Source organism: Rhinopithecus roxellana, chromosome 3 (genome assembly GCF_007565055.1).
Source record: "Rhinopithecus roxellana isolate Shanxi Qingling chromosome 3, ASM756505v1, whole genome shotgun sequence".
NCBI lineage: Eukaryota > Metazoa > Chordata > Mammalia > Primates > Cercopithecidae > Rhinopithecus > Rhinopithecus roxellana.
In genome coordinates, this window is record NC_044551.1 from 472,723 (window position 1) to 495,290 (window position 22,568).

At 38.6% G+C, this 22,568-nt stretch overlaps 1 protein-coding gene across 3 annotated transcripts in view; it reads left to right on the forward strand.

The window, feature by feature from the left end:
- ARHGEF28 (Rho guanine nucleotide exchange factor 28) overlaps positions 1 to 18,777 on the forward strand; it is a 260,867-nt gene extending 242,090 nt beyond the window's left edge. For all 3 annotated transcript variants that reach the window (XM_030927941.1, XM_030927942.1, XM_010363407.2), the window contains one exon: positions 17,630 to 18,777. In XM_030927941.1, the coding sequence (XP_030783801.1) occupies positions 17,630 to 17,799 (170 nt within the window). In that variant the 3' untranslated portion in view covers positions 17,800 to 18,777. The remainder of the gene's footprint in view (positions 1 to 17,629) is intronic.
- The last annotated feature ends 3,791 nt before the right edge of the window (positions 18,778 to 22,568 follow it).

The following is a 22,568-nucleotide window of genomic DNA, read 5'->3' on the forward strand; positions in this document are numbered from 1 at the left end:
TGTTAGTCAGCATCTGGTAATGAGGCCATATTTTGCATTCAGACTCTAGTATGAGAAAGTGCAGTTGTACATTGACATCTCCCCTGGGACTGTGGACTAGAACCACATCCACTTTGAAAGGTAATACTGCAAGGGGGGTGCTTAGCCTTCTTTTAGGGTACTCCACTGAACTACCTACATAATTTGGTTTTTAAAATGTTTTAGTTTATGCTAAACAAGCAATCTGAGATAAAGCATGGTAAAAAAAAAGTCAAATACTAAATTTGTCTTTATGAGCTCCCTTTCTCTGATGAGCTGACTATGAGTCTGTTACCTTCATGAATATGGGGCAAAAAGCCTAAATCTGAACTCTGTCGGCTAGAAGCAAACAAAGTACTGGGAAAAATTACATCAAAGTATGCTACTGGTAGAAGTTATCATTGGTCTTGGCAAGACTACAAAGGTTTTTTTCAACTGCTGCTGCCAATAAATTAAAATATTTTCTCTTTATATTTGTCAGGTAAGAGATATAGATGTAAGATAAGATGAATATATTTGTCAGATTTAGATAAGATGAATATATTTGTCAGATTTAGATAAGATGAATATATTTGTCAGATTTAGATAAGATGAATATATTTGTCAGGTTCAATCTCTTGCCTACTATGATAGCCAGTCCCTTCACCCCCTCTACCATAGGATAGACACACAATTAAATTCTTCTTTGTATAAATCAAGGTAGGCTTAAAGGTAAAACATTGATCTCCTCAGACAAACTTGCAGGACTTCTGGTGGTGACTATTTTCAGTTTCTTTAGAGAGACTATTGGCTAACTTTGAGGATGTATGGTTCAGGAAAGTTTCAGAAAATATGTTGCATGAAGGGATAATTAAATGACTGAGTTAACACTAACCCAGAAAAAAAAACACTAGGGTTGAAACAAACCCTAGTTTCTTCTGGTTAAAAATGATGTTGTTTAGCAATAGACTCTAAAATGCTTTATCCAATTTATATTATTTATTGATACATAATTTACATAGAGTGAAATGCTTAGCAATATCATTTTTGACCAGAATGACCAAGAACTGAATCAGACCAGACATGTTCCTGTGAGGAACTGCCATTCAAAGATGAAAAAATAATGAATCCAACCCCCATTGCCTGCAGCCAAGTTTCAGCAAAAGTTGACTAAAAATACACTTTTCCAATGTAGTGAGCCTTATGTGCATTTATTGATACTTCACTATTAAGTGAGGGACTTGAGTGAAGCAAAGAATAAAAGAATAGATGAATATATCAAGTGCACTTTATTTATACTGAAAAATGCAGATGACAGGCTGGCATAGTGATTAAGATGGAAGGCTTGGGAATTATGCCTGGGTTCAGATTCCAACTCAGTCATTTATTATCTGTGAAATTTTAAGCAGATGTTTAACTTACTTGGTGTCTCAGTTTCCTCATCTCTACAGTTGGATTTCTGATAGTATCTACTTTGGAGGTGGTATGACAATTACATAAAACAATGTGTGTACAACTCTTAGACCTTTGTGAGCACTTAATGAACACTACCGTTATCACTGTTACTATTATATCTTGTGGTGAGAAAGGAGTACATTATTAGGAAGTGCATCTGCTGCATTCAAGCCACTGGGCTGCTTCTAAAGTGGTTGCTCTGGTGACCAGAGAGACTTGTGTTGCCTCATCTGGGTATCACATGAATCAGCACATCTCAAAACTTATTCCACAATTTGACTGGCTGTTAGTATTAGGTATTATACAAGAATCTCCCATAATGAAATAATATTGAGAAATGCTGATTTTTGGGACTGCACAACTTTTTCCAAACCTCTGTTGTGCTCCTGTGCACTGAATCTGCAGAAGTGGACCTCCTCAAACCCTTTTTTTTTTTGAGATGGAGTCTCGCTTTGTTGCCCAGGCTGGAGTACAGTGGCCGGATCTCAGCTCACTGCAAGCTCCGCCTCCCGGGTTTACGCCATTCTCCTGCCTCAGCCTCCCGAGTACTCAAACCCTTTTAACCACAGCATCCTCCTTTGGAGACCAGCATCTTGCAGGACTACTTATTCCTTGAAACATGGTTTGGAAAAAACGCTGATGTCAGGGAATATTGAAATAAACTCACAGCATGTGGCACACCCTTCAAATACATTTTTCTTCCCTTTGGAACAGTTGAAATTCAAATGACATATCCTAGCATAATTTGCCACATGGGTTGTGTTTGAAACCCAAATCTAACACAACAAATTTCAGATAGAGCTTTGTTTAGCCCCCAGGCCAGTATTTGGTCCTGTGGATAAGGGTTGGTATCCAGACCTCTTAGGGCGTTTCTGCGTCAGCTTTCCAGGGCTTATTCAAACCCTCCATGTGCTGGAAGTCCCTCACCCTTTATGAGGCACAGTAGGCAATGTGCTTGCACCTTGATCTCTCAGCCTCAGCTCATGCTTTTCTCTTTCTCATCCTGCGTTCTAGCCATAGGAAGTTCCGTCCATTGTGTGGAAGGCTACGCCCCCCACATCCCCAACCTTTTGTACATGTGTTTCCTCTGTCGAGAATATTCTCTCCTCCACCTTTTATTCTCAACCTGATGACCCCGTACTCATCTTTCAGGACTTGGCTCCAGGGCCACGTGCTTCCACAATATTTTCTCAGTTGTTTGCTTTATGCAGTTTATTTATTGAGACATAATTTACAGAGAGGGAAATGCTCAGATACTGTTTATTGTCCAGTAAGTTTTGTGGGAAGAATATCAAGGGACAGAGCACTCTGTCACCCTAGAAAGTTCCCATATGCCCCTTTTCAGTCAACCCCTCCCCTTCAAAGCAGTGACTCCTCTGCAATCCATCACCATGGGTGAATTTCGCTGATTCTAGAATGGAATGGAATGGAATGGAATGGAACACTCTACCTTTTGGTGTCTGCTTTTTTCACTCAGCATATTATTTTTGAGAGGCAACCATGTTGTTGCATGAGCCCATAATTGGTTCCCTTGTATTACACTTCATTGATGAATATCCCAAAGTTTACTTATCCCTTCCTTGTTGATGGACATCTGGCTTATTTCTAATTTTTGGCCAGTCTGAATAAAGCTGCTATACACATTCTTGTACAGGCTTTTGTGAATTATGTCTATATTTATCTTGAATTAATACTTAGGAGAATTGCTACTAGGGTAGGTGTCTGTTTAACTTCCAAGAAACTGTGCAACAGCTTTACACTGTGAAATAGAGATTGTCCTGACTACAAACCTCCACAGTGCTGAGACCAGGTTTTGTTCAACCTGACTTTCCTGGTGTCCAGTCGAGGGCAGGGCACATGCTAGACACTCAGTGTTTATTGAAGAATGAATGGATAAGAAATTCAAATCAGTTTTCATTCTGACATCCCTACTAACTGACAAAAAATGTATGCTTTGTCCATCAAGTAGATGGAAATGTTACTGGCTAAATGTGGGCTGATTATAGGCAGGAAAAAACAAGAAAGACACAGCTTCCTTCTTACTCTGCTCTTGGACTTGCCTCTCTCGTTTCAGGGTGGCAGCGTGTACAGGTATAATCAGGTGTGCAAGTTGACACAGGCCATAGAAGGGTCCTGATCACCAGTAGTAGCTGAGCTCACCTCCTGCAGTTAAATCTCCCAGCACTTCCATTCAAGACCTTCCCAAACCTCCTTTTTCATCCCCCCTACCCTTTGGCTCACCTGCACAAATCCATGTTTCAGCCAAACTTGACAACTCTCCCTTCTTTGTGACATCTTGCATTTTCTCCCCTTTGCAATGGCTGCAGACTCCACCCGGAAGGCCTCCCACATGCGGCCAAACCATCTCTTCCTGTTGACACCCTGGGCAGCTTTCAAGGCTCAGTTCATACGCTTTCTCCTCTCTGAAGCCTGGCTTGGCCACCACGTCTGGAAGATTGCTCTCTTTGGAGAGTCTTTGAGATGGTGTCCACCTGCAGACAATGTTCATTAGCCACTTAGCAGGATATTCTGCTTTTATTCTACTTGTCTGTGTCTTCTGCTCTGTGAGGTAATAGGCTTCTTCAGGGACATGTATGTAGTGGCTCTCAGAAGTCTAGTAGGAGCTGAGTCTGCTGGCCACTAAGTAGCTGATGCTACCCTTCACGATCCTTGCTCTTGATGGCTGATTCCACTAAAGAGGAGTTGATTACATGGTAATGCCATAGCTCCTTCTTAAGAGGAGGATTTAGTACAAACTCGGGAATTCATGTCACCTGGTGGACAATTGAAAGGAAGCCGCTTTCTTGGCCAGGTGCAGTGGCTCATGCCTATAACCTCAACACTTTGGGAGGCTGAGGTGGAAGGATTGCTTGAGCCCAGGAGTTCAAGACCAGCCTAGGCAACATAGTGAGACCACCCCCACCCCCCACCCCCCCCCCATCGCATAAAAAGAAAAAAAAATCAAAAAATTAGCCAGGCATGGCGGAGTGCACCTGTAGTCCTAGCTACTTGGGGGCTGAGGCAGGAGGATCACATGAACCTGGGAGGCTAAAGTAAGCTGTGTTTGCACCACTGCACTCCAGTTTGTGTGACAAAACAAAACTGCCTTTAAAAAAATGCTTTAGGATCCAGTGTTAGTCACAGGTCAGATGTTGTCAGGAAGCACAGATATCAAAAGCTAGATTATTGCTATATATCATTTGCATGCACAAAACAATTTGAAGTCATCTCCCATAGGGAAAGATGGCTCCAAGGAGTAAAGGAATAGAGCAGTTTATCGTGAGACTGGGTCTTAGTAGGTTACCCAGGCTGGGCTGAGACTCCTGGGTTCAAGTGATCCTCCTGCCTCAGCCTCCTCAGTAGCTGGGACTACAGGCACGAGCCAGCACACATGGCTTTATGTTCTCTTTTGATTGCTGTTTTGGTACTTAAGGCCCTAATTTTGCTTCTGTTTTACAAACTGCCTAATTTTATAATTGTATAATTCCTAAAAATGTTTAATTTCTAGAAATATGGAAGAGGGAACTTTATTCTTATAGCAAACTTAAATGTGAAAAGAACACCTGAGGGTATTAGTATCTACACTAAACAAAACACTGTCTATATGTTATATTGTACTTTTAAGATTATAATCATTTATGAGTGACACAAATGCAAGGCTGTGGCTGTGGTTGGTAAAGATGTTTCAGGGCTTGGTTTCTTAGCAAATGTCATTTCAAACAAATAAGAATTTAAAAAATAATGTTTCTCATTTTTAAAAGGAAAAAGTTTTATGTTGTCTTGAATACTGTATCAATTTCTGAAACCAGAATAGGTCTGTAAGTTCTTTGACATCTCAATTTTGTAGTTGACAAAGAGGAAGAAACAATCACTTGTAGACCTTAGAAGTACGCTCAGCACTTTGGGAGGCTGAGGCCAGCAGATCATTTGAGGTCAGCAGTTCGAGAGCCTGACCAATATGGTGAAACCCCGTCTCTACTAAAAGTACAAAAATTAGCCAGGCATGGTGGCAGGTGTCTTTAATTCCAGCTACTTGGGAGGCTGAGGCAGGAGAATGGCTTGAACCTGGGAGGTGGAGGTTGCAGTGAGCTGAGATCGCGCCACTGTACTCCAGCCTGGGTAACAAAGTTGTGCTCTTTCTCAAAAAAAAAAAAAAAAAAAAAAATTAAAAAGCATGGGTTGCCAGTTTTTAAGACGTCTGGTAATAACATAATTATTAAGAAGCAGGTAGAACTAATTAGCTTGGGTGTGTTAGGTTTAATTGCTTGCCTTCTCTGGCTCAAAGAAAAACATTGCATCTTGTATGCTTAAGAATTTTAACAGCTGTTTTTCCCTCTACTGAACCAGTAAGAAGTAACTGCAGCATTAAAATTCCTAGGTTGATTTCCTGCCTTACTCAGCTGGCAGAGAAATGAATTTGATTTTTCTTCTCTCAGCAAAATGAGAGGCATAACTCTTTTAGTGTGGGTAGGATTGTGAGGCAGGCAGTTCCCCAGAAAGTTGGCTTTTTTGCCAAAGTACTTAGAAGTCGCTGGTCTCTAGAGCCTTAAGAGAAATTCAGTGTCATGAAAATACTACCCTATTGTTGAGGCTGATGACCTGTACGTCATTTAATTCAGTGCACTCAGAAAAAGTTCCGACTTTTATTTATTTATTTATTTATTTATTTATTTATTTATTTAGAGACGGAGTCTCACTCTGTCGCCCATGCTGGAGCACAACAGTGCGATCTGGGCTCGCTGCAAGCTCTGCCTTTCGGGTTCACGCCATTCTCCTGCCTCAGCCTCCTGAGAAAAGTTCCTACTTCTTAACAGGGACTCCAAGATTGAATATCTGAATTTGTTTTGATTATTTACAAATTGAATTTGACGTATTTCTTGTCTACCTGATTGTATTATGGACAATTTTAAACATATACAAAATTAGAATATAATAACCACTCATGTTCTGATCACTCAACTTCAAAAATTCAGGAACTTATGCTTCATTGTGTTTCTTTTAGACTCCTACGCCCGGTACACACTGTATTATTTTGAAGCGGATCTTAAACAGCATCTATAAGCATTTATTCATCCATAAGCATTTCAGTATTTGTCTCTAAAAGATAAGGTTCTCTTTTAAAAATCGTTATCACACCTAGGAAAAAAATATTTCCATAATATCAACATATGTGTAGATTGCCAGTTATTTCACAATGTCATGTGTGTGTGTATGCTTTTTCCAGTTTATTTTTGACTCAGGATTCAGATAAAGATCACACATTGTGTGTTGTAGTTTAATAAAATTTTTAGTATGAAAGTTTTAATTGTGAAAATTTTTAAAGTATAGAAAATATGTATTAGGCAATTAACAGATGTTTCCATTTTGCCATATTTATTTCAGATCTTTGTCTTTTTGCTTTTTTAAAGAAATAAAATGTTACAGATATTGCTAAAGGCCCTTACCCATATTTTTTCCTTGTTTTTCCTACTCAGCAAATATCTTAAAATTGGTGGATATGATTTCCACAGTATGCTTCTATGTTATTGCTACATTTTTATAATGCTACGTATTTATATCTAAAAATAAAATACCATAATTTTGTTTTTAACACATATAGCCATTTAAATATATATGTACTTTCTGTAACTTGGTTTTTTCACTCAAAATGCATATTCCTACATGTGACACAAATTGCTCATTTTAAACTGCTATATAGTATTTCACTTTAATGAAAAAATTTTAGTATATTACTAAGGAGCATTTAGGGGATCTTACCAATTTTTTCCTATTAAAAGTGAAGATCAGTAAACACCTTTTTATGCCCATCTCCTTAGTCACATGAATGAGAGTTTATTTTAAGCATAACACCTAGAAGTGGGAAGGATGTCTTCACTGTTGCCAGGGATGATTGATTTTTCTCCAAAGTTGTTGTACAATATAACTATCATCAGCAAGATATGAGAACTCCAGTTCCTCCAGACCTTACCCAGCTTGTAGCATTGTTAGGCTTCTAAAATTTGCCCACATGCTGGGCATGAAATGGTAACTCATTCTTTCATACTTCTCTGATTACCAATGAGATTTAGTATCATTTCATTTTTTTGGCTGTTTAGATGCCTCCTTCTGTGAGTTTCCTGTTCATAAAAGTATTTTCTGACTCACAGCAGATTTTGGAATTTCAAATGTGTTCACTCTTAATTATATAGACAACTGTTTTGGAATACCTTTAATATATTTTGTACTTTGAGTAGTTTTCAGAGAAATCATGTTTACAATGACACGTGAACACTTTAAAATTGGAAAGGACATTCGTGAGAACTAAGCTTTTTCTAGGTGGAGAAGACTCAACTGCAAGTGCAGAAACTACGCAAAATGTTATTGGCTGTGCTGTTCCATCCTGCTGAGACTAACCATCTGCCTTGTGTTTTCTTTGCATACCTTTTTCCTTACTCCTTGCTATGTTTTCCTCCAAAGTTCCTGTGCCTCTCTCAATAGCTTATCAATATTATTTTACACACAATATAGTCAACATCTATCTGCTTCATTTTCTTTGCTGGAAATTTTGCCTTTAGGGTCCTCTGTACTTCTGTTCCAATACGGACTTGTTGTTCTCCAGGCCTGCTCTGCATGCTCACCCAGGGCCATTCCTTCTCTCTCCTGTGTTGAAACCTCTGTACCCTCAGTCTCATGCTTCCCCTTTATAGTATTTTCCTTTATTTGGTTGGACATATCTCCAGGACCTCCCTAAGAAAAAGTCTGATAAAAGGAAATTTTTTTCCAGATTAACTGAAGTGTCCTTCTGATTTTATTTTTGCGACTCGGACACTTGTTTTTTAAATAATTTGTCTGGGCTTAGAATTCTAGAATACAAAACTTTTCCTCCAGCCTGTGGAAGGGTTTGATTCCACTTTCCAGGGTTGCTGTTGAGAAGTCTGATACCTTTCCGCTTCCAGGTTCTTTTTTTTTGTAACCTGTTCTTACTTTCTGCATCATTTTAGAATTGTCTTTTTTGTCCCCTCATCTGAATTTTATCACATGCTTCAGTGAGGTCTTTTGCTAAGTCATTTTTACTGGTTATTTATTAGGCTCTTTCACTTTAGAGATGTATTTCCCTCAGTTCTGGGAGATATTGTATTTAAAAAAAAAATACTTGCTTCTCTTCAGTTTTTTCTTACTGTAACTGTTGCTGCTTGGAAATTGGACCTTTTATATCCTCTGATTTTTGTTTCATTTTCCTTCTATTTCTATTTATTTGCACTTTTGTTCTATTTTCTGGGGGATTTTTTTGTTGTTCTTTAACTCCTGCTATTCCATTGATTGTTTAAAAAATATTAGCTAAGATACTGAAAATTTTCAAGGTATTTTTCCTGTTACAGCTCCTATTTTATGGAATCTTGTTTTGTGGCTCAAATGTCTCTTAAATAGTTCTTTGAAGTTAGTAACTATGGTTTTTGGAAGTTTTCTTCAGCTTTCTGTGTTCCCGAGTTGTGTTGTTTTCTCCAAGTTAGATTTGTCTCTATTTTAGACTCCTGTTTTCCTATTTCATAATTTACCTACCATTTTGGATTGGCGTGGGATTGAATCAAATAAGAGATGTATACAAAATATGTAGAACAATGCCTGGCATTTATTAAGTACTCCATACGTTATGTTGTTTTCGTAATTTTAAAGGTTTTCCACAGCCTGGCTGTTTACATTTATAGATCACCTTGAAATACCTTAAAAATAAACGTAAATGTTGAAGTTTTTGGTGTTAAAATGTAAAAGGTTAGTGTTCTAAGAAACTTGAAATCTTTCAGTTCAAGCATATGTGTACCTTCATCTACTTTTGTCAGTATTGAGAAGTGGCCCAAGTATTATGTTAGAAATAATAGAGAGACTACTAAAGTTTGTAAACTACTAAAGTTTGATATGTATCATTATAAATTAGAGAAAATTCTAGTTTTCCTTGTAATAACAGTTCTCTCTCTCACTTCATTCTGACATACTTTTTCGTGGAGTGAAGAGCTTGAAGTGACTTTGTTAGCCTAGGAATTGCTAATAATTTACAGTCTGTTTCTTCTGTGACACAGCCTATAATTTGGGTAAATCTATGGGAGTGAATGTCATTCTGAGTGTCATGGTGGGAAAAAGTTGAGGGCTGACTGCTATCTAGTTCAAGTGTTTTACAAATAAGGAAATGGAAGTTCCAGATACAGTTATTACCCAAGGTCAAATAATGCTAGTGGCTGAACAGGAGAAGCCCTGCAGCGTAATCCTATCTTGACTACATTTTCAGTTTGTTTTTCCTAAGACGACAAGGATTAGGCTACATTAAATTTTAATATCCTCTCTAAACATAAGAATTCCAAATTAGTGATTTCCCATGACTCTAATTATATTAGAATTTTCAAATTAAGTATTCACCAATTCATTTATTCATTTGACAATATACGTTGAAACCTACCACTATTATAACCTGAAATTTACTTTGGTAGCTTTGGACTAGTTATACTACTTTTATTTCCTATTTCTTAAATATTACTTTTTAAGCTTCAAATGAACTCAAATTTAAAAGACTGGAGAAGAGAAATCCAAATTCCAAGAAAACCTTAACTCATTTCTAAGGACAGATACACCGAGGTTATAAAATGAAATATTTCCTGAATTCTGTTTTACATAGGAGATGTTATTAGATTTTCTAGGCAAGAGCAAAGACCATACCTGAATCTGTCTTCTTTTTAATGGGTAGCTATAAGCCCAAATGAACCTTATCCATTTTATAGCATAAGTTCACACAATTTGTGTATCTTTCTAAATAGATATAAACCCATACATGCCCTAGCCAATGACTTCTCATACAGTTGCATTAAAATTGATCTAAACATAGTTGGCATCCAGAGGAGGCTTCTAATTTATTACTGCAGTGTTCCATTTATATCAGATATATAGAAGCTAGACTGTTGGAATAACAGAACCCTTTATAATATTGTAGTCCAAATATATGGAAGCCTATAGACTTTTAAAATGTTATAGAAATTTTCAAACCTATTCGAAAGTAGAGAGAATTGTTTAGTGAACCCCATCTGCCCACAGCCAACCTTAATTCAGTGCTTTTTCTCTCTTCTCTTGCATTGGGCTCTCTTAAAGCAAATCCAGGACATCCTATCATTTCATCCAGAAATACTTTTCTCTAAAAGATAAGCACTCTTTTTTTTTGGTAACATAACCACAATATGATCATCACATCTAAAAAAAATGGACAGTTGTTACTTAAAATCATGCTGTCAGTATTTGGACTTATCTGGATTGTCTCAATTTTTTTTCCCTTTGTTTGAATTGGAATCCAAATAATTTCATACATTGCATTTGGTTGGTATGTCTTTTAAGTCTCTTTTAATCTAAAATTCTGTTCCTCCTTTAAAAATTTTACAATTGTTAAAAAGACTGGGTTGGGTTTGTTTGTTTTTTGTTTTATTAAATGCCTCTTGAGTCATAAGGACTGTGTTATTTGTAGAAAAGACCAGTTCAATTTTTTTTCTGAAATATTCCCCACATTCTGGATTTTCCTGATTGCATTCCCATCGTGTCATTTGAAATCTTCTTCTGCCCCTATATTTCCTGTAAATTGGTAGCTGGGAATACAAATTTGATTAGATGCAGGCTTTATTTTTTGACATGAAAAAATATACATAGATGGTGTTGTAAATTGCATCTCATCACATGGCGCACAATGTCTGTTTCTCTTTCTGTGTTATTAAAATTGATCCTTGGGTTCAGATGTTATCAGCTTGATCTGTTATGAAGTTTCAGATCAGCTTTTTTCCTAATGATTTTAATAGCCATTGATAATTATTGCCTGGGTCTAATATAGATGTTACATACAGAATTTAGAAGTTTCTGAATTTGGAAAAGCTCACCTATTTCCACCTTCTCACTCCTGATTTGTTCTGGCATCTTGACCATTTATTGTCTCTTAATCTTTAACAGACTTCTAATTCTTGAATGCACTATTCTCCAACTATGTTACACGGAACACAATGCTGTAGGGTAACTGTGAGAAAAGGCTCCCTGAGTTTGGGGGATGCTGCATACTGGTTTCTGCTCTGAGAAATTTATAATACACATGAGCCTATTAAAGTTCTGGGGGATCCGTTGATTAACAAACTTGATTTACCTGGAATTTCATCAATTTATTTGACCACTGCATTCTTTTATCATCAATATCTATTGGCATCCTGTTTAGAGAAACATACTTTGAAATGCATCTCAAGGAAGAGGGAAAAGTAGAATTGTTTGCCCCATACTCCCATGGGGCTTGTGACATGAAGGCCATGACTCCCTAACAGTAGCCTTCTTCTTGAGGGAAGGAAGAGCATGACAACGAATCAAAGTTCAGACAGCAGAGAGGACTGGTGTACCATATCATATCTCCTGTTAATATAATGTCATCTTCATTGTATGGATTGCTTTCATTTCTGTTTCTTCTCAGCATTACTTATATAGCCCATATTGACTATTCCAAATATGTTAAGTACTGATTAAAGTTCAACTCTCACAATCACAACTTAAAAAATTGTAACACAATTTGCTCTTACTTTACAGATTTATACATGTATTATACATGCCCCATGCAGGCACAAACACACGCCCACCCCAAAGCACACTTCAGTTGTTTTATATCAGGTGCGGTATTGATAAGAAGAATAGAAAAGGGAATTATAACACTAATTTAGAGTGTTTGCTTCAGATATAAACTCCAGACTGGTTTTCATGCCAGGGGCTCACATCCTATTTATGGCTCACTACAGAAAATTGAGTTGTGCAAAATTAGGGACAGAGACCAATTTTTATTTGCTCTGAAGATACCTTGAGCTCTGTATGATAAATGTTTTCCATCAGAAGAAACAATGTTGTGCATTAATGCTTCTGAGAAAACTTAGGGATTGCCAGTAATGCCATCAGGAAATGATTTTTTAAATGTTTCAGAGGGTAAACATGAATCAACCACTAAATAGGGAATATAACTTATTTTACAGAGTTGGAACATTAATGATAAGCCCCCCCTTTTTTTGAAGTAGAGTTGTTCTAGGAAAGTGTGAATTTTGGATTTAGGAACATGCACAAGGGATATAGTAATAAGAAGTACAAGTCAGACATATGATTAAAATAAACAAGAATAGAGCCAAGGCTCAGAAGACACGAAGTTCTGTTTTGTGACCTTTGTTGGGGAGGATGGAATGGGATAAGACAGGGAGAGAATTGAACAGCGCGTCATTAGTGCTCTCAACAGCAGACTAAACAGGCTTTGTGCAGCCCTGGGCTTCTGGGTGCCTGGCCATGGGGTGCACTGGTGAGCTAAATTCAGACCTTGACAGTGGATGTTTATGATGAAAGTGATACTGGTGCATTTAGATTTAAATAAAACTTTGATTTAACAACGATCATGATCATGATGTTTTTCTATTCAGCAGAAAGAAATTGAGAAAAAGGCAAAGGCTACATTAAGTATTTTTAAACTGTAAGACAACCCTTTTTTACTTGTCGCAGACCTGTTCTTTATGACAAATTACTCAAGTTTGCTGTTCATCAGAGGGAAGATCAAGTGTGGAGTTTGATTATGGACAGTATCTTTTACTCATTAGTTAACTTTGCAAATACTATCTTTTGAGGATGGTGTGTGGGCTCACTTCAAATATATGTTCTTAGGAAGACTGAAGATATAGTGATGGGACAAGTGTGGCAATTACCTTAAGAACATGATTTTGAAATGCTTCACACTGCATTTCAATGCTTCATACCTGCATCGGGTAATAAATTTGGTTGTGTTTCTCAAGTGTAAAGCAATCGAAAAATGCATGCTTTTTTTTTGTACCTCCAGAATATTATTTGGTGAATCACTGAGCCCAAATACAAATGTAAAATTTCACACATAAGAAGTGTAAGAGGCCTTAATGATGATTTCACTTCAATCCTTCACGAACTGAAGCCCAGAGAGGGGCAATGATTTGCCTAAGATTACATTTTACCTTGTGATTTAAAAGATTTTATTCACTTCCCAGTTTAGGAGGCACTTTGTTCATTTTATTATTTTTACTTTTATTTTTATTAAGTGATCCTCCTGCCTTGGCCCCGCAAAGTGCTGAGATTACAGGTGTGAACTACCATGCCCAGCCACTTTGTTCATTTTAAATATAACACATAGTTGCATTTTATGCACTGTGATGATAGTCTGGTCTTGAAAATAGCCAACTAGTCAGTTGGCTCAAAAGAATGACGATAATGGTGAGCCAATGGAGGGAAGGCTGATTTCTCTTCACTGTTAGAAATGTCAATGTTGGGTAAACAGAGAAAAGTGTGAAAAAGAAAAACGCAAGTGCCAACCAGCAGGTTGCACCTAAGGGCTAAATATTGGGAGATTTAGGAAACTTCCTCTGGATACCAGTGCTATCTGCAGGTGCGTCTCCTGACAGTCTAAGTATTTCCTGCCCCGCATACCCAGAAGGAAAAGGAATGGTGCCAGCCAAAATGTAGATACCTGTAATTTTTTGAAACCACGTTAGGATACTAACTTAGACCCCCTACAGTGGTCCTCATAATGTGAGTATTGAAGTTTCCTGCAGAGGCTGAAATTTTAGTTTGTGAACAAAAGCTCAGTAATGTAGCAGAAAAAACCCTCAACCAAGATCCCACTTTTCTACTTGGTTTAGTCAGACTTTGGGGCTTTTGTGTGTTTTAGCTTATTTGCTTTAAAGGTTAAAATGCTCACTCTGTTTAGTTTCCAGAGGTAATGATAGGGATCAAATTATTTCTTTTATGTCAAGAGGCAAAATTGTGTTGAGATACTTGGCTGAAAGGTTTTTTTGCAGTTGTTTGGGTTCTGTTTCATTATAATAGTATTGGTTTTTAGTTGACCAAATTGTGATTGTATTACTGTTTCCTTGCTTATTAGAAATAAGTTATTACATTCTTATGTCCATCGGTTTACAGGCAATTCGATCACAAATGAAATTGGATGATTAATTTTACACAGCAAGAATTCTGCTTTCTGAGTCAGTGAGGTTTAATATTAACAAATGTTTTTTTCAGTTTAGGGTTCTATATGATGATCATATTCTCTAGGGTAAAAAGTGTAGAAAAAGGTGGCTGGCCTTGAGAAATATACAATTGCTGTGCTGGTTCTTTCAGAGTTGAAATGGAGTAACAAAATCAGAAATCACCAAACGGTTTCTAATTTCAAAGACAGACTCTCTGACCTTGCCTACATAGTTCAGGTAGAAACCAAGAAGGAACATGGAGAAGGAAATTGAGTTCCCGTCCAGGTGACATACAACCACAACCACCTCCAGTAATACATCTGGAATTACAACACGGGCCGTTCACTTAGGGCACGACGAGCTCTCACCTAGGAATGTGTTTCTCCTGTATTTTTATTCTTATTCGAAAAAGTTCAGATTAAACTTCCACACTACACCACACACACACACACACACACACACACACACACACACACACACACACACACTCTACTCCCTACCCCCATCCCCATTCATTCTTGGTTCTCTATCTTCCCGAACTAGAGCATACAGTGTAACTTAGAAATAATTCTTTTTTAATATACATTCAATTTGGCTGTTTTTGAACAAGTCTTCTCTTGAAGCCATTAAAGGGACTTTCCATGTACCTCAAAATATCAGTATTTTGAATTTTTTGCTCCATGTTTCACACCTCAGATGAAGAAAACCTACCTAGATTAAGGGCTTCCAGTGCGTCCGGCATTGTCAGATGTGTCAGCAATCGCCTCCCAGCTGCCTCATTCACTGGATGATTTTTCATCCTCAATGTAGTAATTTTTATGTCCTGGCTGGCCCTTCTGTTGGCAAGGAGGCAGCACTGTTGTGGCTTTGGTGACCTGTTCAGTCTGCCAGTGTCTGCTGGATGGAAATTTGGGGGCATTTTTTTGAAGTTGTATAAAAGTAAACATCAGCAATTTAGCTGTGCATATTTGTATTTAGAGGTGAGATAGCTTCAGTTGAAGGCTGGGAAAAGGAATTGGAAGTGTGACTGCGTGTCGTGACCACAGGCATGCTTTGTCTACCAATGTGGTAAAATAGGATTCAGAGCATTCCAGGTTGATTTGTAATGTTGCCCTGACAAGGAAATCATTGCCTGGGAATATTTTTGTTTGCCCAATTAAGGGAGGTTCCTAGTTCTATAACAATTGCTGTGTCAGTTTTGAGAAGCTTAACATTAATATGTCTTTTTTTTTTTTGCCTTTGCTTTCTTCTTTTTTTTTTTTTTTTTTTTTTTTTTTTTTTTTTTTTTGGCAAGTGGTTCTTCAAAATGTAGTATTGAAGGGAGAGAAAGTATTAAACATCAAGGGTCTCTTAATTCAGAAAAAATGGCCAAGCCATTTTCTGCACAAAGAGAAATGAGAAGCATGAGAGTCTTGATCATCAGAGCAAGGCCTCGTCACGTGTCCGCCGTCCTCTGAGCTCAGATCCAGATCACTTCCTAGCTGCACGATGTGGGGCAGAATTTCACTAGCCTGAGCCTTGGTTTCCCAGCCTGGAAATTGTGGGTTTTAGCATTTTGAGACTTAGAGAGAGATGACGAATGTAAAAGACCTGGGACAACTCCTGTGCCCAGAGAAATACCTCTGTAAATGGTGGCAGTTAGAGGCACCTTCTGCAGGTATACTTTCAGTTGTTAGTCAGTTCCTGGAATTTGATGTACAGCATTTAGAATCAGGAGCAGTGGAATCAAGCTTTGTGCCTATTGGCATCTAAAGGGTCAGGGATGGGCTAAGCCTTTGAGCAGAGCTGTGGTTGCAGCCTCACCCCGGTGCCTCCCTACCTCTCTTCCTCTTCTCACCTGCCTCAAGGGTCCTCCTTTGCTTCAGAGGCACAGTCCAGCTTTGGTGCAGCTCCTCCAGGGACCTTTATCTGCTCCTGTGGTCCTGGCTGCTCCTCCCCCATTGACCCACCTCCTATTGGAAGATGGGATGAAATGAGGTGTGGCAAGGCCACCATGTCCCCAAAGATGGAGCCTTCTGGGGTCAGTTTTCCTTTCATTCCCGCCAAGCCTTGCTTACTACCTTCTCTAGCAACCAAAGATCCTTGTCAGGAGGGCAAAGGCCACAAGCATTTGTGTCATTAGAATGTCTGCACGTGTGTATATCCATCTAAATAATAGAGGCTTTGAGAAAATGTGGCGAGGGTTACAATGGCCTCTTTTTTTTCTTTATGTTCTTTAATTTTTAAAAAATTTTAATTTATATAAGTTTGTAGTAGGTGTATGTGGCCTCTTCTTAATGACTGAAAAGAAAAAAAAAAAAAAAGCAGGTGGGCCTCAGAGCTATTTGCCCTCCTTTCCCACCTGAACTTCCATTCCTACTTAGGTTTTTGTTCCAACGCAAGGTGGTTATTTGTAATTTTGCCATATGGCTGAGCCTGAGGGTGAGTGGTCAGTGGAACAAGTGCAGGGAAAATGGTTTGCAGCAAGTGTCTGTCTTCAAATCAAGCCTCCCTTTTGTCTCTCCTTGAAACGATAATATTAGAGGATTTTATCAGAAAAAGGGAGAATACACAGTGTCCTGCTGTTGCTAGGTAACCAGAAAACATCAAATCCAGTCAGAGCTGAAACTGGCTCGATTTTCCCTGGGAACCTGGCTGCTCTTGCTGAGTACTTTGTGTAGTATTAACAGATTTGTTATTAACAGCATAATGGTGAGGCTGGAGGGTCTCCTTCATTCTTTCACTTTTTACCCCCACCCCTTGCCCACATCAGTAAAGTGCCAAATATGTTCTTGGAGCCTTGAAGTCAATTCTTGACTTACAGATATGCTGAGGGAAGGTGCTCTGCAGATGCAAATATAGTTGATTTACACATAGCTGGAGTATATACTGTATTTCCATGACCCTCACCCATTTTAAAAATAAATGGGCATCCCTTTTTCAGCCATAGCAGTGGTTTACAGGCCCATGAACGGTGACCCATATTTAGTCACAGGAGACATTTGTGCACACAATCGAACACATCTTAATGATACTGATGAATGATTTTGACACCTATTATGTTCCTTTCTCCTTGGGCCTGGCCATTCTGTGGCTGACTATATGGGCACTGCATTTCCTAATCTTAGCTCGAACACCAAGACATCTGTCTTGTACATCTCAGGCAGACTCCTGTAACCTGTGCTGTCTGTTTCTTGCAGATTTGGAAACCTCCCACACTGAGTCCCCAACCCCTCATGACTCAAATTCACACCGCTCTCAACTGCAGGCGTTTATAACAGAAGGAAAGCTAAATCTACCGGCAAGGACAATGACCAGACAAGATGGGGAAACTGGAGATGGCGCCAAAGAAAATATTGTTTACCTCTAATTGTGTTGTCATTTTTCCAAACAAAACAAAACACTGGCACTTTTGGGAGAAACTTTTTTTTTTTTTTCCCCATTCCTTTTGTATGTGTGATTGTCTGTGTCCAAATTGCTTTAAGAATAATATTTAATATTTCCTGCAAGCTCATTTTTTTGGCATGAGTCTAATTAAATTATTGAAAGCAGCCCTGTTTGTATAATCTTTAACTTATCACATCTAATTTCAGATTTCTGGAGGAGAAGCTAACTTGAACAAGCAGAAATATTTTAAAAGTTGTTTTGACTCGAGTAAAATTCCATGTCACATTTTCTATCCAATCACTGGATTTCGAGATTCCTTTTAAGATCTCAATGAAGCAATTTGGATTTAAAGAGTGATATTCACAAGGGGTGAACTTTCACAGCCAGGGCAGTTGCCTCAGTGCCCACACAGGCAGAGGAGGATGTGGGAAAGGGCTTTTCTCAGCTAGTTTTTATGTGCTCATTTCTTCTGGGAGCATTAAAAGTGGTGATCTGTTACAGTCACTATTCAACTGGGCACCTGTTGTGATTGGTCAGTCACTGAGCTAGGGATACAGTCCGGACTTGCTTAGTACCTAAGCCTAATGCTGGTGGGGTTTCAAGACATAGTTCAGCATCATCTTTTAACAAGGCCCAGAGGCCCAGAGCTCCCAGCAAGTCCTTTTGATGTAAATAGTGAACTTTGTTAGAGCCCTCAGTTCTATCAGCTGGCCTGTCCCTCCCAGCACCTGGAGCACCAACTACCACTCCCTGGAAAGAACCCTTCTCTGCAGTTTTTTAAGGACAAAACTGCCCACTCCTCATGAAGTTTGCTGCCTGGATACACTTTTCCACAAAGGAAAACTGGCATATCCTGCCTTCTGAGTAGTATGGGTCTGTGTGAGAAACCAGGAGATATTTTCATCTTGTTCAGAAGTACTTGTATGTATTTTGGTGTCAATAAATATCTTTTACCTCATTATTTTACTTTGTAATTTTAACATTATGTGTAGGACCATAGTAAAACACTCATTTCACACACACATATAATCTCACCTCATGAAAAGTGAAAATAAAGGGAGACTATTAGATTCATCCAAAAATGCAACACTTACTAGGAGTGAGATGTGATAGGAACAGAAAAAAAAAAAAAAAAATCACCCAGATTCCAATAGTTTTTTCTCCCTACTTAAAGTTGTAAATTGGGTATCTACATTATATTTTTACTTAGGCAAGTCCAATCCTAATTTTTTAAAATGCCCCTTTTGGGGGCTGTCTTTTTCTGGCTTTTGCTGCTTCTGGCTATTTTTGTCACAATTACATTAAAAATTCAGTGATCTTTTCACAGAATGGATATAACTTATTAAAATTATATTCAATCACTTCACCTCCAAGCTGAATTCCTCAATTACAACATGTATCTCCCATTCCTAAAGACATCTAGAAATATCTGTCTTTCCTTTCTTCAATAAGGTCTAGTCCAGAATTCTATATCTCTTGAATGAAAAGCATATAGATATTTCAGTCTAAATCCTTTCTCCAATAACTATAAATATCTTTCCTTTCTTCATGACATTATATATAGAAATAGTGAAAATATGTTAAGATGTTCAAAATCCTCATGGTGTTATTTCTTTAAAAATGTGCGAGCTCTGGATTTTCAAGACCTGCAAAACAGGTCTACATGCAGTTCCTCTGGGAAAGCTGGAGCATTTTTTTAAGTACCTACATTCATAGGTTCCTCTGGGCAATTCTCTTACTTAATATGATGACTTTTCAATGGCATATAACTACATTTCAAAGCTTTCTTGATAAGTTCTTTCTCTTCTCCATATCCCCACTGTGTAATGAGCTCAGATCCTGCTATGGTCTGAATGTCTGAATGTTTGTGTCCCCCCAGATTTATGCTGAAAACCTAATCACCAATGCATTGATATTAGGAGGTGGGCCTTTAGGGGGTGACTAGATCATAAGGATGGGGCCCTTGTGAATGGGATTAGTGCCCCTATAAAAGCGGCACTAGAGAGCTCTTCTTGCCCCTTCACAATGTGGAGGATGCAGCAAGAGGACACCTTCTGTGAACCAGGAAGTTGGCCCTCACCAGACATGGAATCTGCTGGTTCCTTGACCTTGGACTTCCTGGCCTCCAAACTGTGAGAAATCAGTTTCTATTGTGTGTAATACACCGAGTTTATGGTCTCTTTTGTTATAGTAGCCCAAACAGACTAAGGTCTCAAGACAGAGTCACAGAGTGACTCTAGCACAAATTTACTAATCTTAAGAGATGACCACCCTATTTTTCAGGATCATAAATGAGTTTCCCCAAAAGGACCTACTTTTCTCACCAAGTTAAGAGCTTAAAGGAAACATTCATTCCTTTAGAGATTTGTCCTAGAAAGAAAAGCAATATTTTTTGCTCTGTCCCTTCCAGGCTGCATGAATTTATTCATCATTTCATTTAGAGTCCAAGCTACTCTGCATTTCATCAGGACTACATCATTCCTGGAATCGTGCAACACTTCCCAGCCCACTCACAGTTGAAGCCCCTATTCATTCAGAAAAGGGTAACAACCCTTGGTGCAGAGGACTTGCTGTGTGTGTGTGAGTTATGTAAGGTGAAGAATGTGAGTATAATTACATCATGGGGTGACAAAGAAGTGGAGAGGAATATGTATTTCTTCCTGTGACCTAGGAATACATGAGTTACTTTCAAACTGAGAACCAACCTGAGATTGTTAATGTCCAACCATCTATATCTCTCTCATTGAGAGGCAGCAGAGCATAGAAATGGAAAGTATGGATTCTGGATCCACATCTGCCACTAACTCGTTGTGTGTCCTTGGCATGTTACTTCACCTTGTGCTGTTTCCATTTCCTTCTTTATAAAACAGGGATGACTACCTTATGGAATCGTTGCAAGAATTAAATGATTAATATATGCAATATGCTTAGAATAGAGCTTGGGATATAGTAATCACTCAATATATGCTAACCAGTGTTATACTATTTTAAAAATCTGTTAATAATGACTCAGCCTAGTCCCAGTCTTTAGGCAGATTGCTTCCGCATAGCGAGAAAAAGTGAATAGAAAATTCAAACATCTGGAGATTGCTAGACATAAGACTGGGGAAAGTTAGGTAAGTTGAAAGTCAGCTTTCAACTTATTTGCATTTCTAAATCTCCTGTTAACTCAGGTATTCAGTAAATTTTTATTGATGGTCTGCTAAAGGCCAAGCAATCTGTGCGGGACAAAATAAAGATGAATAAGCATGCAAGCTATTGGAGAAGACTAACACATGAATAGATGATCCTAAAGTAGAGAGGTGCCAATAATTATATAGAGAAGTACAAGTTGCTATAGGAGCGCATAGGAAGAGCACACTGGAGGCTAGTAATATGTGAAATGGAGGGAGTTGTTTTAAAGAAGATGCTTGAGCCTGGAAGGATAGAGAGTGGGAGTAGGGAGACATTCTAAGCAAGCAAAATGCTATGGTTTGAATATGTCTTCAAATTTCATTTGTTGGAAACTTAATCCCCAAATTTTTATATTGATTGGAGGTGAGGCCTTTGGGAGGTAATTAGGATTAGATAAAGTCATCAGAGTGAGGCCTCCATGATGGTACTTCATTACCTTCTAAGAAGAGGAAGAGAGACCTGAGCTGACATGCATGCTCTTGCCCTCTTGCCATATGATGCATTTTGCCATGTTATGACAAAGCAAAGAAGGCCTTCACCAGATGCCAACACCATGCTCTTGGACTTCCCAGCTTCTAGGAACTGTAAGATTGTAACATTTTGAAATAAATTACCCAGTCTCAGATATTCAGTTATCATAACAGAAAATGGACTAAGACAGAGGGAAACCTGAACCAAAGACTGGAGGTTTGAAACAAAAGACATGAGAGACACTGTGGCATACATTTGGAGATACCTAGAACGAGTTCCTCCCCTCTAGATTAAGGTGTCCAATGAGAATGTCCATCTATTTCTGCCTCTTTCAAGTACTCTATATAAGAAGTGAGGGCATGTGAAAGTCCACCCCTGACCTCATTGGTAACTGATCAGGTTCCAGGCTATGGAGCAATAGCAGACTCCTTCCTGGGATGCTATGCTCTTAAAGTGTAATCAAATGCCCCCTCATCCCTTCACCTTTCCTCATCCACCTCTTCCATAGAGCAATGTAGGTTCTAGTCAAATGGGGAATTGGATATCTTCCTATTTGATCCCAAGTCACAAGAAACTAAGAGTAAAAGGGGTCCTGGGATCACCTGAAGATGCTTATTGGAACAAAGGGGACCAGGAGGATGCCTAAGTGTACTGCTAAGGGGCGGATTGATGACTTGTATGATAACCCACAAGGCAAGATTGTAAGTGGAGAAAAAAAGACAGGCTCATGTACCTCTTCTGCTTTATTTTTTACCCAACCCTGATGCTACTCATAGCTCCCTGTTTTAATCTACCACCTAAGGCTGTGTGGAGAATGGAAAAGAAAAAAAGGAGGGGAACACATGGAAGATTCCAGAATTATCTTGATTGACATGCAGAGTTTGCTCTTTTCTTTCCTGACTGCCTCTCATGCACAGATGTCCCTCTACCAGTGTGAGAGAGGCAGTAAAAAATACGGAAAAGCCAAACAGACTTGGGCCCTACTTACTAGATCTCTTCCAGGGCCACAGGGTCGCCAACACCAGGGGGCACTACGCATGCTCTGGAGCACACATGCCTGTAGATTCCAACGTGAGTGGAAACTTACGGAGTTGTACAATCCTGCAA